Source organism: Argentina anserina, chromosome 3 (genome assembly GCF_933775445.1).
Source record: "Argentina anserina chromosome 3, drPotAnse1.1, whole genome shotgun sequence".
Classification (NCBI taxonomy): domain Eukaryota; kingdom Viridiplantae; phylum Streptophyta; class Magnoliopsida; order Rosales; family Rosaceae; genus Argentina; species Argentina anserina.
Genome location: NC_065874.1, coordinates 23,731,593 through 23,748,840, shown reverse-complemented (window position 1 = coordinate 23,748,840; position 17,248 = coordinate 23,731,593). Strand labels below are relative to the sequence as shown.

Genomic DNA, 17,248 nt, shown 5'->3' with positions numbered 1-17,248 from the left:
AAACATTTGAGTTTGATTTGGAATTCTATAAAATTTCGAATTTTATTAGAATGAACGTATTTGGTTGCGACGTTAGTAAACGAGAAACGGAAACGTTCTCGGAACGTTTAAATTGAAAAACGTTACATTCCGTAATGTTTATATCGACTTTTATTCCGTCGATCGGTTGCGAAAGCTTCCTTCATGAAGTTGTAGAGCTCGTCGATACGAGTTCGCGAGTATGTGACACGTTCGAATCGGACGTCGGAAGTGAAAGTTATTAACGTCGGAAGTTAGTTTCCGATTTGGAAACTAATATAAATAGAGTGTTAATGGGATTAGGGTTTCCACATTTGGGAACTCCCTCTCTCTCCTCATTCGGCCGCCCCCTTTCTCTCTCACCCTCTCGACACTCTCTCTCCCTCCCCGAGCTTTCTCTTCCTCTCCCAAAAACCTTCGCCACGATCCGGCAGCTCCGACCTCCGTGCCTCTCACCGCCGGTCGCCACACCACCACGAGCTCGACTGCGTCCTCTCCGAAGCAAGACGCGCCTCCCTTCATCGTCGTGGATCGACGCCGAGCTTCTCCATTCTCTGCAACACACCGCCGCCGAACAAGCCTTCCTTTGACGAAGCTAGGGTGCAACACAGGTGCACCTCCATCAACCCCAAGGCACGGCGCCGACTACGAACGAAGGGGGAGACACGACGACTCACCTCCACAAGAAATCGAAACGATCGGTGACAAATCCGACGGTTCAAACGTTGATTGAGGTGAGGGATTAGTATAGCTTGATTGTTGTGTTGTTTGTGTGAATTTTTGGATGATTTGGAGCGGAGATGTTGGAGATCGGAGGTGGATTGAAGGGAGGGGTTACCGCCGCTCTAGGCGGCGCGTGGGAGTGCGTGGAGAGAGTAGGAGGCGGTGTGAGGCCGCGGGAAGGAAGAGGAGGAGGAGGAGGAGAGAATCGCGGTGGCGGTGGCACCACACGCGCTGCCACAGTGAGTGGCGCGTGGGCCCCACGCGCGGCCCGCCGGAGGTGGCGCGTGTGCCACACGCGCCGCCACGTGCGGCGGTGGGACAGTTTTGACAGAAGGGTATTTTGGTAATTTACTGTGTAACGGTAAAAGTAAATTTTATTTACGTATGGTAAATGTAATTAAGTTTTACCTACGGTAAATGTAATTATAAATTACTTTCAGTAAATGTAAAAAGTAATTTGTAAAAGGGTAATTTAGTAAATTTTATTTACTGAGTTGTATTTACATTTAAATCGTACGTATACGTACAGAAATACGTATTAATATTTATACGTACAGAAATACGTATTATTATTTATACGTACAGAAAATACGTATTTAATATTTATACGTACAGAAATACGTATATAATATTTATACGTACAGAAATACGTATTTAATATTTATACGTACAGAAATACGTATATAATATTTATACGTACAGTAATACGTATTAATTGAGTATTGTACAGTACCCGTGAATAGTGAACAGTGAACAGTAACATCGTATAAACCAAAATTGCTGAACAGTAACCGTATATTACTGTTTTGGCATTTAAAGGTTTACGAAACGATTCTAAATTCTTTTCTTATTCTTTTAAGGTGATCGTTAAATCGAGGAAAGGAATTAGCATCGCGAATTGTGGAATTACGCTCAAGTCAATAAGGTGAGTAAAATCTCACTGAATTACGAATCTACCCTCGTGGTGATTCAACATTTTTACAAGTGTGTTTATCAGATGAATTACAACATGTATATAATTTTGTGGACTACATATATACTGTATAATGGTAATAAGTACATATATATATATAGTTCATTAAATTACGTACTGTTATTAATTCATTAAAAATAGTCATTTCGGTGACAGACAATTGTGCATGTGTGTGATTTAAATGGTACGATATGATGTGAGATTATCGTACGTAATTCTTCTGGTGTTTATGAAATATGACATGTATAGGATATAGTGGGCTATGTATATATTGTATAAATGGTAATAAATACGAATATATATAGTTTGCTATATAATGTACTGTTATGATTTTATTGTGGATATATCGTGAAAGTTTTAAAACGTACAATATGATGTGTGATTATTGTACGTGATTTTATCACGGAAAATGTGAACTATTGTGATTTGTCTTCGGACGTGATGTGTGGTACAATATGATGTGAGATTATTGTACATGTGAGGCAAGTCGGAACCTAGCCTTTGGCCGGGCGAAAGTTACGATACAGTTAGAGCTCTAGTCTGTCTGCCATAGTACTGCATGAGGTAACGGGTGGTTATCTGATCATGGGTACTCAGCTTGTTTTGGATGTTGGGTGGCGGGTGGTTGCCCAACATCAGCGGTATACTAAGTGAGGGGTAACGGATGTGTACCAGCGCTCATTAGATACCATTTTGTGAAAGTATTAGAGTAACCAGATGGGTTGCTCGTTTTCTCATGATTTTTCATTATACTGTGTTGATGTGGAGTTGTGTCTTTTATGAGACTTGAGTTATTTTAATATTTTACTCATACGAGCTGTAAAGCTTACCGGGTTTGTGTTGCAATCCCGGTGCACCAATTTCAATGGTGTAGGGAATACTTCCGCAGGTGTTGATTAGTGGAGGTTGAGTGACGACTACAGAGGCTCGAAGTCGTTCGGATCCTACTTGTGGTGAGATTTTAGCATGGATTCGTGTGTGAGGATTTGTGTATTTTCATTTGTGAGATTTGTGAGCGATTTGTGAGAATTATTACATTTCCATTTGTGTATGGATTATAATTTGGGTTGTAATAATTGGTTGTCCGAGTTGTATTGAGATCTCAGAATTGATCCGCTGTTACACTTAAATGATTTCGATTTCATTGAGATTATTTTGGTGTTCTAACGACTTTGAAATTTTGAGTTTTTAGGCTCGAAATTTTAGGGTCGTTACAAGTATACAATTACGTCACTCAGCAAATCCAAATTAACACTACTCTAACATATCTATCTTCCTTCAGAAAAAAAAAACACATGTACATCTTCAGGGCGTAAATTGAGCTGATATGACTACAAAGCTTTCTATATTTGGACCAATATATAAACTTGTAATAATGCAGTAAAGTTAAAAAGTCAAGACTAGGAGAAAAATATAGTTGTGGTGAAAGTGCTCTACTGCTTTCTCAGCAGTCTAATGCTGGCTGGCAAGTGTTACTATCTTAATAATTAAATTGACTGCTTCAATGACATCTTGTCCTGCATCACCATGCTTTAGCTTAAGCTTCTTGAACTTTTATCAGCAGCTGTAAACAAAAATAGAAATCAAGAAGTCATAAGAACACTCAAAATACAACTGACCGATTTCCATACAGAAACAAGAAACATTTATCATTGCAAGTATAAATTGAAGACCACACATGATTTAAACACATTTCTGATCTAGAAAAAAAATATTATCTAAGAAAACAACACCCCAATATCCAAAATGAAGAGCGTACATTTACTTTTTCCTTCAGAATCGTCCCCCGATGAAGTCTGTGGGACAGCTGCCGCATCAGGTATGTCTTCAAGAAGGGATTGCAAGGCAGATGCAGTGTACTTCCCAAAAGCTGCTGCAATTACCGCAGCAGATAGAACCGGATAGTTCCCGCTCTCCCCATTATCGTCATCATCACTGACTATTGCTGCTGTAGTGAGAAAGATACTCCTCCCTAGTATGTGCAAAACTCACCTCATAATGTCCAAAATGACGGCGTACATTAACTTTTTTCTTCTTCAAAACCATCCTCAGATGAAGTCTGTGGGATCGCTGCTGCATTGGGTACGTCTTCACGAAGGGATTGCAAGGAAGGCGGACGCAGTGTGCTTCCTGCTGCTGCAACTACCGCAGCAGATGGAACCGGATAGTTCCCGCGCTCCTCATTATCATCATCATCACTAACTATTGCAGCTGTAGTGAGGGAACGATTCTCCTCCCCCCTAATATGTGCAAACCCCGCCTCAAAAAAAGCTCTGCAATAATGTTCACAAAACATGTCAAGGAAAATAGAAAAGTAAGCATCTGTCCATAGAACAAAAACAATGAAAAAGTACTGTACTTCATACATGATACTCTGAATTAGAAAATTTTGGCATGAGGTACATTGGTTATAAAAAGTAGTCTGTCCACCTTCATTAAAAATAGTAATTCAGTACACTTGCATGCTTGAATTAAAAAAATCTACAAAGTTACCAGAAATTTAAAACTAGTCAGAGAATGCTATCGAGGAAGTTATGCTGAGGTGGTTTTTTTTTCACACAATTTTATTCACATTTGTGGGAAATATCATTTAGTAGGAAAGCTACATTCCTAGCTTTTTGAACCCAAAAATCTATTGCCCCTCAAGTTTTTTGGACTCCTAAAGGCAAGGCTATATCAAACTTCAAGTTCTGATAAAAAAAAAATCTTTCAATTTACTACGATTTCTAGGTGGGTAAATTAATAATATCGGAAGTTGCAACTTCTATCACATCACCTACATTTCTCAGATGGATTTATTAAACCTGTAACTGTAGATATAGATAACTAAGAGTTCTGAATATTACTTCACCCAATATTAGAAACAGGGTAGATAGAAGAGAACAGTAAGATACATCTCTATAATAGATATCAGAGAAAATTAAAAGATGTGAATACGAATTCTTTCTTAAGCAAGCCAGATCAGGAAGTGTTGTCAAGGCCTACAAAAGACGTGACATGTCAGTTAGTCATGTAAAATTCTAGACACTCATAAATTAGCTCAGATGTCTTTCGAAACAATAAAAAGGACAAACAGAAAGCCAAATATATAATAACACATACCAGAATAAAGACATCAACAAATGAGAATTAAATTCCTTTGACTGAGAATTTAGGAATCCCAGTTAATCACATCATCATCGTTTGCTTGGTTGGACTAAAGCCTTTCGCAGACATAGCTTTAAGCCATCTGTCTGCCTCGGCTATCCTCCCATGCTTAAGAAAACCTTGTACTAAGATGTCATATGTCCATCGATTGGGCTCATACCCTTTCTGCAACATCCTATCGAATAATGCACAAGCCCCGTTCATGTCACTATTACAGAAACTTCTAAGTAACAAATTGTATGTGTACGCGTCTAGAGGAAAACAGTTGGAAATTACTTCTTCCAAGTTCTCAATCTGTTTGCTCACCCAAATACGACCAGAAAATGCACCAATAAGCAGACCAAGGATTGAATTATCAGAGATCTGAGCTTGCACCTCTCTTTGACGAACCCAAGCCTGGTAGAGCTCTGGACTTTTCAAGGAATGTAAAAGAAGTATGTTGCCAGTAAAAGATGTGATGCGACGACCAATTTTCTCTATGTCGTTAACAAGGCTTACTGCTGTATCATATTCTTTATTCCAGCAGAATGACTGTATAAGAAACTCATAGCAGTTGTCGTTTGGAACCACATTCTTTCTCATTTCTATAAACACGTCCAGTGCAATATCCAGCTTTTTAGCCTTGCACAAAGCAATAACCATGGTGCTGTAAAGTCTTCTCCCTAACTTTCTTTTGTCACGCAGATCATCAAAGTGGTTCAAAGCAGCAGAATATCGTTCACTCTTGATTAAACTATTCAACATAACAACATGAGTAGTCAAATTAGGTTCAATCCCACTTGCCTGCATCATTTCGTATACTTTTCTAGCCAAATCGGGCCTTTTGGCACACCCAGCTCCGTAGATGAAGAAATTATACATCCGACAAGTACGTTGCTGGCAAGACAACTGCATATTCAATAAGGTGAAGAATTCCTCGTCTGATTTCACCATTTCACACAAAGAGCAAATTACATCTCGGAAGAGCCTGTGAGTAGGAGAGTGACCATGTTGTTGCATATCAATCAGAAGTCTAGCCGCAACGTCATCCTTATTTAACTTGCGAAAACCGTTTATCAAGTTGATGTACATACTCTTTCTATGAACTTGACCTATTCTGTTAAGTTGCTCATATATCAAATGAGCTTCTTCTACCCTCTCAGTTTTGCAGAGACTAGCAACAAACCTGTCATAGGTGATATTACTGGGCATAACATTCCGCTCTAAAGCATAAAGAACCAACTGCTTCATCTTATCCAGTTTTCCCTCTCTACACAAAACATTTGCCAATATAGAAAATGTTTTCCTGCCTGGAAAATAGCCTTGATCAAGGGAACGTTCCAAGATTCTGAATGCCTTATCAACGCTGCCGTAGCAGAAAGTATTGATCAGATAGTTGTAAGCCATGCCCGCCGAGGTGAGCCCAAACTGAGACCTTGAGGCAAACAACTCGAGGGCGACATCCTGCATTCCCACTTGGCATAAGAAGCACAAGGCAACATTCATTGTGACCTTATCTGGTAAAATCTCACGCTCCTTCATCTCCGACAAGAGATCACAAACCTCCTCAAGTCTAGCCTCCTTCAAAAGCTTACCAAGCAAAACATTATACCTAAACACATCAGGAATATACCCTTCGGATTCCTGCTTACTATGCAAAAACTCCAATGCCTGATCCAACCTCCCCGCCTGAGCCAGCTCCGCAATCCACACAGCATACGCCTTGTGCATCGAAGGCACCTCCAGGTCATGAAACTCATTCATCAACTTGGCAGCAGTGTCGAATTTGTCCTGCTGACACAGCGCTCGAATGAGGATCCCAACCGCAGAGCCATCGCCATTCCCCTCCATCACAGCTCTCCTCAAATACGCCTCCGCCTCACCCAGCAGCGCCTCCCTGCACAGCCACTTGACCATGATGTTGTGCGTGATGTCGCTCTCGTAGCCGCGGCTGGAAATCTGTTGAGCAATGGCGTGGACGGCGTCGAAGCACTTCTCCTCCACCAGCGCGTTCAACAGGACGTGGTACCCGACGCTGTCCAGATCGAGGCCGAGGAACCGCATCTTGCCGAAGAGCTCCAGCGCCAGCTCCGGCTTCCCGGAGACGGCGTACCCGATGACGAGCGTGTCGTGGAACCGGACGCCGTGGTCGAGGCGGTGCAGGCGGAAGGAGGCGAGGAAGTCGTGCATCAGCGACATGAGCTTGGCGCGTGAGAGGATCTTGAAGATGGCGTTGAAGGTGGCGCGTGTGTGGCGGAAGCTGTGCTGGCGGCCGACCCAGTCGAAGAACTTGAGGCAGGAGAGGACGTCCCGCTCGTGGTCGTTGCCGTAGCGGAGGACCTCCAGGACAAGAGCCTCCGTCAGGCGGAGGTCCAGATGCGAGAGGGCCACGTCGGCGCCCTCGTTGGGGTGCTGCAAGTGGTGGAGGCCGCCGTCTTCGGTGGCTTTGAGGATTTGGAAGATTTGGTGGAGGAGGACGTTGTGGCCGGACTTGAACCATTGCTTGAAGGAGAAGGTGATGTTCTGGGGTTGGATCAAACGCGGTGTGGGGGCGGAGGCGGCGGCGGTGGTGAATGGGAAGGAAGAAAGGGAATCAATGCCGGTGAGGATGGCGAGGGAGTTGGTTCGGTAAGAAGAAGATTTGGCTAGATTTTTGAGTGAAATAAGCATAGCTTTGGAATCTGGCTATGGTGGATTGGTGGGAGGCTGCTAGGGTTTACTGGGGGGTTTAGCGGCGGGGCTTTGGCTGAGGGAGGCGGAGAGAGAGAGAGAGGGATTTGATAGGGAGTTAACAACGTGCCCACATTTGCAGCACTGATTATTTTTGACTGCGGATTTGGAAATCAAGAGAGCTAGAGATTAAAAATGAAATGGATTTCTATAAAATCAAAATCAAAAATGAAAATAAAACTTTCATACATTTAGTACAATAGAGCACGAATATATATATATATATATATATAATAAAAAACTATTTAGTAATACCGGATAATATTTGAATTAATTAAAAATTTATTTTTTATATTAATTAGAACATATGTCCAAAAAAAATAAGTGGAGCCAAAAACTAATTAAATTATTGATGTTAAATGTCCATAATACTTTTTTTTTCAAAAAAATTTATTAAGTTATCACTCTTGTCTCTAACAACTTCCTCTTCTTCTTCTTCTTCTTCTTCTTCTTCTTCTTCTTTCTTAGTTTTTTCCGGTAATTTTAATTTTCCGGCCAAACTACCGACAATTTAAATGTGTGCAAAATATAAATTTGTTCCTTACATCATAGGCTTTCATTTAACTACCATATTATATATTTTTCAAGAAACTTTTAAATTTTGAAATTTGTTCACAAAAAACCACAGTATCAACTAGCTTCTCAGTCCAAACAGTAACAACATTCATAGTCAACAATAGCAAGTATCTTCTAAGTTGACAATAAAATGTGTATTCTAAGTCAACAGTAGCAGCTAGCTAACTTCATAATTGACAGTAGCATGTGGTTTTCAAGTCGATAGTAGCAACTAGTTTTATAGTCTACAGTAGCAGATAACCTCTTAATCGACCGCAACTGTAATATTCTGAAATTTAGTATTTACTATTTAGTACTCTAAGGTTATATTAACTTAGAATTAATTCAATTTTTCTTCTAATATTTCTCTTTAAAAACCAATGATGCTAAGGTACGTACTTTCAAAGATAGAAATTTTTTTTACAAGTATTAGACCACGATTTGAATACATTAGCTCACATTTTTGCCTGTACTCAATACTTTTTAATCGAGTTTAAGACTAATATTAATAGTATTATCTTTTATGCATTATATTAGTATTAGATAGTGCAAATATATTGAAAATCTTATGAAAGGAATATACTAAATTCATTTACTTTTTAGAATAACACATATAAATGTGTTTGTTACTTTGTTATATCTATATATATATATATATATAATCCTAATGCCAATATGTTTTAAACCTAGCTGATTTATTTTTATATTTTACCCCATCACACTTTTTTTTCCTTTGCCAACAACCACACTAACTAGTTAGGCCATCACTAAATATTAATTATTGAGAATGATATGTGAGAACTGAACTTTTGTATTCCTTCTTGGCTATTTATAGTTATGAGCTGCCTCAAATTTTATTCATACTTCAAAATCAGAAATCATGCAAGTCTAGAGTTCCCTTAGTTGATAGAAAACTCAACCATCTAATGTTTCTCAAGCTAAAATTCTAACATTCACTATTTCTCTCTTAAACAAGTTTATTCTTTACTAAAATAATCCAACTTTAGATCCACATCAAAATCTTCCTTTCACCCCTAAAACTTCAAGGTAAGTACATCTTACATCCTTATAACCTTGTCTTTTAAGATTTATCAAAGTACATAACTAAGGATAAGAAGGAGGGAGGGCCTCGAAATGGAGGGAGGTGCCGCACGTGGATCGGCGAAGAAGAAGTGATTTATGCCTTTTTTTTTTTAAACACGGGCGCAGCACGTGAGCAAACTAACGTTTCCGTGTCGAAAAATGGCCTCCGACCCCTCGTTGATAGCAAATAATGAGTTTAGGTACCACATTAATAGTTTTATACGTAATTTGCCATCAGTGTGCCCGCACTCTACCACAGTGATAGTTTTATAAGTCTCCTATGGCTAAATGCAACACGAAAAAAGGAGACTAATCACATTAGTAATTTGCAAAAGCTTGTGAACCCGTGGCAGAGTGCGGGCACACTGTTTAGTATAAAAAGCAATTGAATTTGGGCATTTATTAGCTTGCAATCAAACCACGTCAACATAACATAGAATCCAAATTCATGAAACTGACTCCACAAACTTAATTCATTGCAATTACCACTACAATTTCATTCAAACAGATGAACAGAAAAAAATAAAAAAGGTCACATTAAAATACAACTCTTGATCCTTGCCTTATTTTCTTGAAGCGGTGGCTTCTTCCTTCCTTGGATCCATCTTAAGAAAACGATCCTGCACAAAACAAATGTAAGTTACAATGATTGTGACTACTTAAGAAATGTTCCTACATGATCCAACTACTAGTTCTGTTTCATACATGCATTACATAAATCCCTAAATTTTATACTCAGAACCTGCATGAGATAGCATATAGGTGAATTACAACACCCCTTGGCCTTATTTCAATCAATATAACATAGTGATCCAACTCTAATTTGTACACAAATTCAATTACTAAACCAGACAAATGCTCAAATTCATGGAAATATAGACACACTAAGCTAAGAGTCCAACATCTTGAATTAAGAAAGTGAATCAAATAAACCCTATCATCAACCTTTCTGGGCTACAAAATTACTAGTAAATAAATTAAGCTAGCTAAGACACCATATAACAAAACAATTGATTGTTTTTCTCTCAACAACATTAATCTCATCTACTTATTGCAGAAAGCATTTGGAATAGTAATCCTCTAGCTCAATTCCATCGAAATACCCCTTGTCCTTCCTGCTACCTCCACAAGTCATGTTTTTCATCCCCTCATTCTCCCCATTACTTTCTTCCCCAGCAAACACAAGCTGCGGCCACGGCTTTCAATCCCTTTGCTCCTTCCATTCCCCTAATTCACATTAATCTTAGAACATTGCTAGTAAATTCGCCGAAACCATAACATCCTAAAAGCAATCAACTACTTCCTCTTCTACTTTCCAAACTACGACTCCACACCTAGTATCCCAGACTTTAACACTCCACAAGGTCCAATACCCATAAGCCATAAAAACTATGTTTACCCGAAACCCAGTTCCAAAATTTCATAACAGCCTACAACAGAGCCAGTACACAACCGATCGTCACTGAAACCGTAAAGCTTGATCCGAAATGAATAGATATCGCGGATGTAAATGGATAAAGGGAAGAAACGAACTTACGTTACCGACGAAGACGAAGTGGGTGACGACGACCGTGGCGACTATGCCTCCCAGTACGGCAACGGGCCCAGTGAGCAGACTCCATTTCCTGTGTATCATCTTCTTCTTTCTCTCGCAGATCTGCTGCGTTTTCGGCTTTTTGTTAGCTTTGAAAACCAAGAATGGGATGAAAGGAGCATATGATATATATTTCTTTGATTATCAAGTCTACTAGAACTCCCCCCACAGAAACACCAGATCCAGGTACCAAATTAACCCCAAATCGTTAAACCCATTACACTAAGCCCCAGAAATCGGCATGTGATTTAAGCAAGCTAGAAAGAGAAAGAGGAGAGAGTCGCAAGTTAGACTTCACCTTGCCGACGCGATCGGTGGTGATGACAGGACGAGGAGGCTCGGCGAGGTTGAAGTATGTCGAGGTTATGGCGCAAGGACTCTGATAGAAGAGGCAAAAAGCGACCTTCAGGTTGGAATATTTATAGTTTAAGGCTTTAAGCTAGCAACAAGAAAAAGCAAAAACAAAAAGAATTTCCGGTGTCAGGAGTCGAACTCGGGAGAAATCAACATTTTCCATAGCATATATGTGCTACACCGGATTAGATGTCATAGAAGTCGACAACTAATAATCTTATTAAACCTTCATAACTCTAGTAATAGAAGTCGACAAAACTCAAAACAGCAAACATGTATTCACAAGAGGCATTAATGCACGCAAAACTCAGAACTTCAAAATTAATCAGACAATAGCTTCGTACCACTTCTAAACATATTTTATTTTACCAGTACTTGATTATAAATTTGTGTGCCTTGTCACTATTTTTTTTTTTTTGAGAAAAATGTCTTGGCACTCTTGTGATTAAAGAATGGTTGATTTATACGGTCTTGTGATACAATGGTGTACATAACTACATATAGTCGTAGTCACTTGTTGTTGATCGTATACCATAAAAGTGAAACTTATTTTATACACGGGCCGTGTGTATGCTAATCTGAATTGTTGATTTCAACACGTGGAGTGAAATTTTGATTGTTTGAAATCAAACTACATTTTAGCAGAAGAGTAAAAACCCAAAATGATACCTGAAGTATCGTGAAAGATATTTTTTTAGTACCTACAAATTTTTGTTACCCGAAATGGTACCTGAACTATTGTACCGTTACTCAATATGATACATCCGTTAGTTTCTCCGTTAAATTGATGACGTGACATGTATTTAGAGTTTTTTTTTTACCAAATACAGTAAAACCTCGTTAAATAATACCCGATTAATTAATAACATCGCTAAAATAAAAAAAAATTCTGGTCTCAACTCGGAGCCAACGTGTTAAATTAATAATTCACTAAATTTATAAGATAATAGAAATTTGAAAATTTATTTAGCTAGACCCCATCGAATATATAAATTATTAGTGTCATAATTTATATAATAAATTTTAAATTTATGAGGATTTCTTTAAAAAAATTAATTAATATAATCATCATCAAACAATATAATATTAAAATGTAATACATAAAAAATAGTATATCTAATAAGGTATACATAATAAATTAAACAATGTAAGTAAAAACTTTTTTTCTTCGACAAAATGAAACAAAATATTTATTATACTTGGATAAATTAATAAGTTATAAATTAATCAATAAATTAATAGATTATTAATTTATTAATAATATAATATATCGCTAAATTAATAAATTTTATCAGTCCCGAAGCTATTAATTTATAGAATTTTTACTGTAAGTAATAGGAAAAACAATAATTTTAAAATTAATTTTGTTATTATTGCTAAACAAATATATATACTAAACCTTGTGTTAAGTTTTGTGATACAAGAGTTAATTTTCCTCTTAAAATTACAAATTTCATAAAAAAACTATTGTAAATAAATTTGCAAATAATATATATGATTTATCAAGTCCAACCAATTTTCAATCAATTTGGTGAATTTGTGAGAATTTTGGAGGAAAAGAGATAGGAAATAAATAAAAAATTGTGTATAGACCATTTTGTCCTTCTAAATACATGTCACGTCATCAATTTAACGGAAAAACTAACGGATGTATCATATTGGGTAACGGTGCAATAGTTCAGGTACCATTTCGGGTAATAAAAATTTGTAGGTACCAAAAAATACCTTTCACGATACTTCATGTATCATTTTGGGTTTTTACTCTTCAGCAGAAAGTGGCGAGTGAGGTTATACAGGTTTGACAGATTAAAAAATTCATCCATGGGCCACAGAAAATTCTCATCAAACCTCAAACTGAGATCGATCATATTTTCGGCGGCCTATCTTTCCTAAAAAAAAAGAAGACGAAGAAGAAATCAATCATTATACACAATACCAATTTTTAGCTCGGTAACCTTCGGTTTGGATTTGCAGCTGAACGAATTTGATTCCATAAATCTGATGACTTTTTTAGCCTAATCTTCTTCCTCCTCTAATTGAATATTCAGATATGAATTCATCCAATTTTGAAGATGGGGGGGTGCTCTGATGATATTTATTTCATAATTGAATATCTTGTAATTAGATGAGGATGATTTGTTCTTGATCTGATGATAATTTCAATTGAAGAAATTTGGAAGAGAGGATAAAAAGATGAGATGATGTTGATTTGGAATGAACCTGGGAGGAAAAATAAGGAAAAATCATGAAATAAACAGTACCTTTTTTCTACAGAAGAAGTTGCTCACTGCAGAAGAATTTACAAGTGAACAAAAGGGAAGGTAAATCAACAGCAAAATACAAGTTTAATTATTATATTTGTCAATACGGAAACAACAGAGACTCCTGCTCTAGTGGTAAGAACTTTTGGTATTCTTTAATGGGTGCAGGGTTCAACACATGTCCCTATCATTTCATAATTTTTTATTTTATCTCTACTATTATAAAACCAACACTTAAAAGTTTTACCAATTTTTAAACTATTAATTTTACCATTTTCTAGCTTTATACTCACACAGACATAAAGATAATTATGTAAAATATTTATTTTACCAATGTATTTTACCAAAATTATCATTTATATGAAACAGAATTACATAAAAGAATTGGCTTTCAAGAATCAAGAATACTATTCTGTAAACCTGCGTGATCACAACACGGGCACGAGACTAGTATTTTATGAATTGATCACCCTTTTTTTTTTATAAAATCAACATTTTTTTATTTTCTAATAATTGATAAAAATTTCCACATCTTTAAAACAAAAAATTTTGAGGAATTTTTCGCTTATATGAACTATTTTTAAATATATATTTTTTAACATCAAATTGACTAAAATCACTTGAAAAAAACTTTATGGGCCTGCAACACATCACATGGCTTTATATGAGTTTTAAAATTTTTGAAACGTTCTAAAACCATTAAAACAATATCTCGAAAGCTAAAAATAATTCCAGAAAATTATCACGCCCTCAAAATAATGTGTCCAATTCATCCGTATAAAAATTTTGATAAATTCATCCCCGGCGGATACGGCTGCCCTTATGATGGTTGGTTGTTACATAAGGTCTACCTCAATGACCCAAATATCGACGAAAATAAGTAAATTTCGAACCAAAGACACATTTTACGGGAATGATCAAATCAAATGGCTGAGTTTTAATTTTTGCAAATTTAGTAGCACGAATCATAACGTGCCTACTAAAGGGGTATAACTCATTTATTAGGTTATACGTAAGCGTGTACGTTTTCAAACCAACTACATATTGAGGAATTATAATTTTGATAAAACAACCGCACGATAATATCATTATAGTAAATGAAGACTATTGTAAAAATTTCATATATTTTCAGTGATGTTTGAGTCTTGATCCACTAGATTAACCTTATGTATCATTCTTCTCCCCTAAGAGCAAACACTGTCACTCGACGATGAATACTTGAAATGTTTTACATGGAGGGGGGGGGGGGGGGGGGTAAAGCACATCACTGTGAGACCTCACTAATTTTTGGAGATGTTTTTGGGCTCTAGAGCTATTTATGAAGAATTATTGTAGTTCATATTAATTGAAGTAATATTTGAATTAAGTATGTGCGGTTTGAAAAGAGCCACACGGTAGATTCAGACTGTACATAGATTTTTAAAGTTGTGCAACTTTTTTCAAAAATGCTAAAAATAATTATAATGCTCGAAAAATTACCCTTGTGTAAGAATAATGCGATATATTTGCCCATATAAAAAAATTTAGATATTGTTCGAGGGGGGACATTGTTGCTTTTACGAAAGTGGATAGACACATAGGTTCTATCTCTTGATTGAAACTCAAATATTGACAAAAATAAGTAAATTTTGAACTACATAATGTGCTTACTAAAAGGATATACCTTATAATGTGCTTACTGAAATGATCAAATCTAACGGTCGAGTTTGAATTTTTTTTTCAAATTTATTGGCACAAATCATAATGTGCTTACTAAAAGGATATAAGTCGCTTATTAGGTTATATGTAAGAGTGTACGTTTTCAAACCAACTTCATTGAGGAATTAAAATTATAAAAAAACAACCGCACGATATCATTAGTACTGTAAATGACGGCTACGGTAAAATATTCACATATTTTCGATGAAATTCAGGTCTCGATCTATTTGGTTAACCTTATGTATCAATCTTCCTCCGTAAAAGCAACAGTGTCACTTGACAATGAATATTAGAATATTTTTGGATAGGTGGGTAAAGCGCATGAACGTGAGAGCTCATTAATTTTCGGAGATTTTTTCGGGCTTTGGAGATATTTTCTATTATTTTCAGAAAGTATCATAACATTGAAAATTTCCAAAGTTAAATGATGAACACATGGCATGTTTTGGTTGCGACACTTGTGCCAAATTGGTCTTTTTAATTAATTTTCAAGACATTGAAATTATGTAAAAATCATAAAATTTCATGTGGCACAATCTGGACCATCAATTTTTAGATCTGTAAATTTATAGTGTTAATTTATAAATCTCCAAATTAATTTTCCAAAATACAAAGAGGAGACCTTATCTGAAAATTATTATAAAATATTCAAAGACAATACTCAAACTTAAGCCCAATGCCCAATGCCCAAACCCAAATCAAAATCCAAACCCAAATCACTGTCAAACACTTGTTTTTGTCTCTCGTCTCCCCGACCTACTGTTCTATACAACTCCTAGCATCACCGCTGCTGCCACCCGCCGCCTATCTCCTCCTCAGTTTCTCCCTCACACGTCGTAGAAACAGAACACGGCCTAGGAAGCATCTCCGAATCCACCATATTACTCAGGTTGCGTTTGGGGGAGCTTATAAGCTCCTTCACTTATAAGCAAAGGTGAATGTGGTGTTTGGTAAACACCTTAATAACCAACTTGTCTTATAAGCCGCGTCTTTTTGTAGGCAAAAAACATAAGTAACTCAGACCCTCCTTTTACTTATAAGTCGTGCGGTACTGTAGCGATAGTTTAATGAACTTTTGGAAATACCAATGGGTACCCCTGTGAGCTTCAAGGAATTACGACCTACCTTGTTTGATCACCACCTCCCTGTCTTTCTCCTTCTCTCTCTCTCCGCACATCACCACCTCCACCTTTGTACTCCACGATGGCCAACGTCAAGTTTGGTAAGTATTTGTTTAATTTCTGTATCAAGAAACCTGAAATCAAATTGTGTGTTGATTCGGGTTGGAGAAGAAGCAAAACAAAGAAGATGAAGAAGAAGAAGAAGAAGAAGAGCAAAGAGAGCAACAATGGAGAAGAAGCAAAACAAAGAAGACGAAGAAGAAGAAAAGCAGCAGGTTGTGAATCCATGGAAGGTCGAGGCCAAGGAAAGCGGAAAAATCAACTACGACAAGCTCATCGAGTAGTTCGGCTGCCAGAGAATCGATCCATCTCTCGTCGACCGCGTCCGCCGCCTCACCTCACGCCCTCCCCACGTCTTCCTCCGCCGCGACGTCTTCTTCGCCCACCGGTTAGCTTTCTCTCAACAGATTCGGCTCGAAATTCGAAAGCTTCTTAGGGTTTTGGAAATTGAATCTGTCATGTGTTTGATTTACAGGGACTTGAATGAGATTTTGGATGCGTATGAAAGAGGGGAGAAGTTTTATCTCTACACTGGGAAATGGCCTTCCTCTGAGGCCTTGCATTTAGGGTACTTGATTCTGTTCATGTTCACAAAGTAAGGCTCTAATTGAATTTCAACTCCATTATTTTTGAATTTCGATTGGGAGTGTTTGTTTGGGTGATATGCTTTGTCTGATATTTTGATTGTCGATTTAGGCTGTAGGTGTTAATAGATGGATGGTACTTTCAATCTGTCGAGCACTTTTATGATCCTTGGTGTTATTCTTTTTTGTAATGTTTTGGATTTTCTATGGCCAGCATGTTGTGAAGTGAAGTTTTTTATGGAGAGTTTTAGGTGATTTGATGATAACCGGCTGTGTGATTTTGTTTGCAGATTTTGGTTTGTGGGTTCAGATTGCAGAATTCGACTCTGGTGAGCTACACAGAAATACGTCCAAAGAAGAAGGATGTT

The 17,248-nt window shown here is 37.3% G+C and overlaps 1 protein-coding gene and 1 long non-coding RNA gene across 5 annotated transcripts; both read right to left on the bottom strand.

Moving 5' to 3' along the window:
- Positions 1-2,936: 2,936 nt before the first annotated feature.
- LOC126785741 (pentatricopeptide repeat-containing protein At1g71210, mitochondrial) lies at positions 2,937-7,658 on the bottom strand. 4 transcript variants are annotated; one of them, XM_050511372.1, is made up of 4 exons: positions 4,817-7,658; positions 4,081-4,695; positions 3,474-3,987; positions 2,937-3,278 (listed from the first exon to the last, which is right to left on the bottom strand). In XM_050511372.1, exon 1 carries the CDS (start codon positions 7,508-7,510, stop codon positions 4,883-4,885), a length of 2,628 nt encoding a protein of 875 aa, XP_050367329.1. In that variant the 5' UTR covers positions 7,511-7,658; the 3' UTR covers positions 2,937-3,278; positions 3,474-3,987; positions 4,081-4,695; positions 4,817-4,882. The 4 variants fall into 4 exon arrangements, with proteins under 4 accessions (XP_050367329.1, XP_050367330.1, XP_050367328.1 ...); XM_050511373.1 differs by having other exon boundaries at positions 4,609-4,695; XM_050511371.1 differs by having other exon boundaries at positions 4,652-4,695.
- A 1,932-nt stretch (positions 7,659-9,590) lies between these two features.
- On the bottom strand, positions 9,591-10,950 carry LOC126788057 (uncharacterized). The gene is made up of 2 exons (XR_007671326.1): positions 10,746-10,950; positions 9,591-9,828 (listed from the first exon to the last, which is right to left on the bottom strand). It is a non-coding gene; the product is annotated as an uncharacterized LOC126788057 (long non-coding RNA).
- Between the last annotated feature and the right edge of the window lie 6,298 nt (positions 10,951-17,248).

Bases quoted from the DNA above. Each gene is read 5' to 3' on its own strand.
- LOC126785741 (XM_050511372.1), bottom strand. From the start codon at position 7,510: ATGCTTATTTCACTCAAAAATCTAGCCAAATCTTCTTCTTACCGAACC.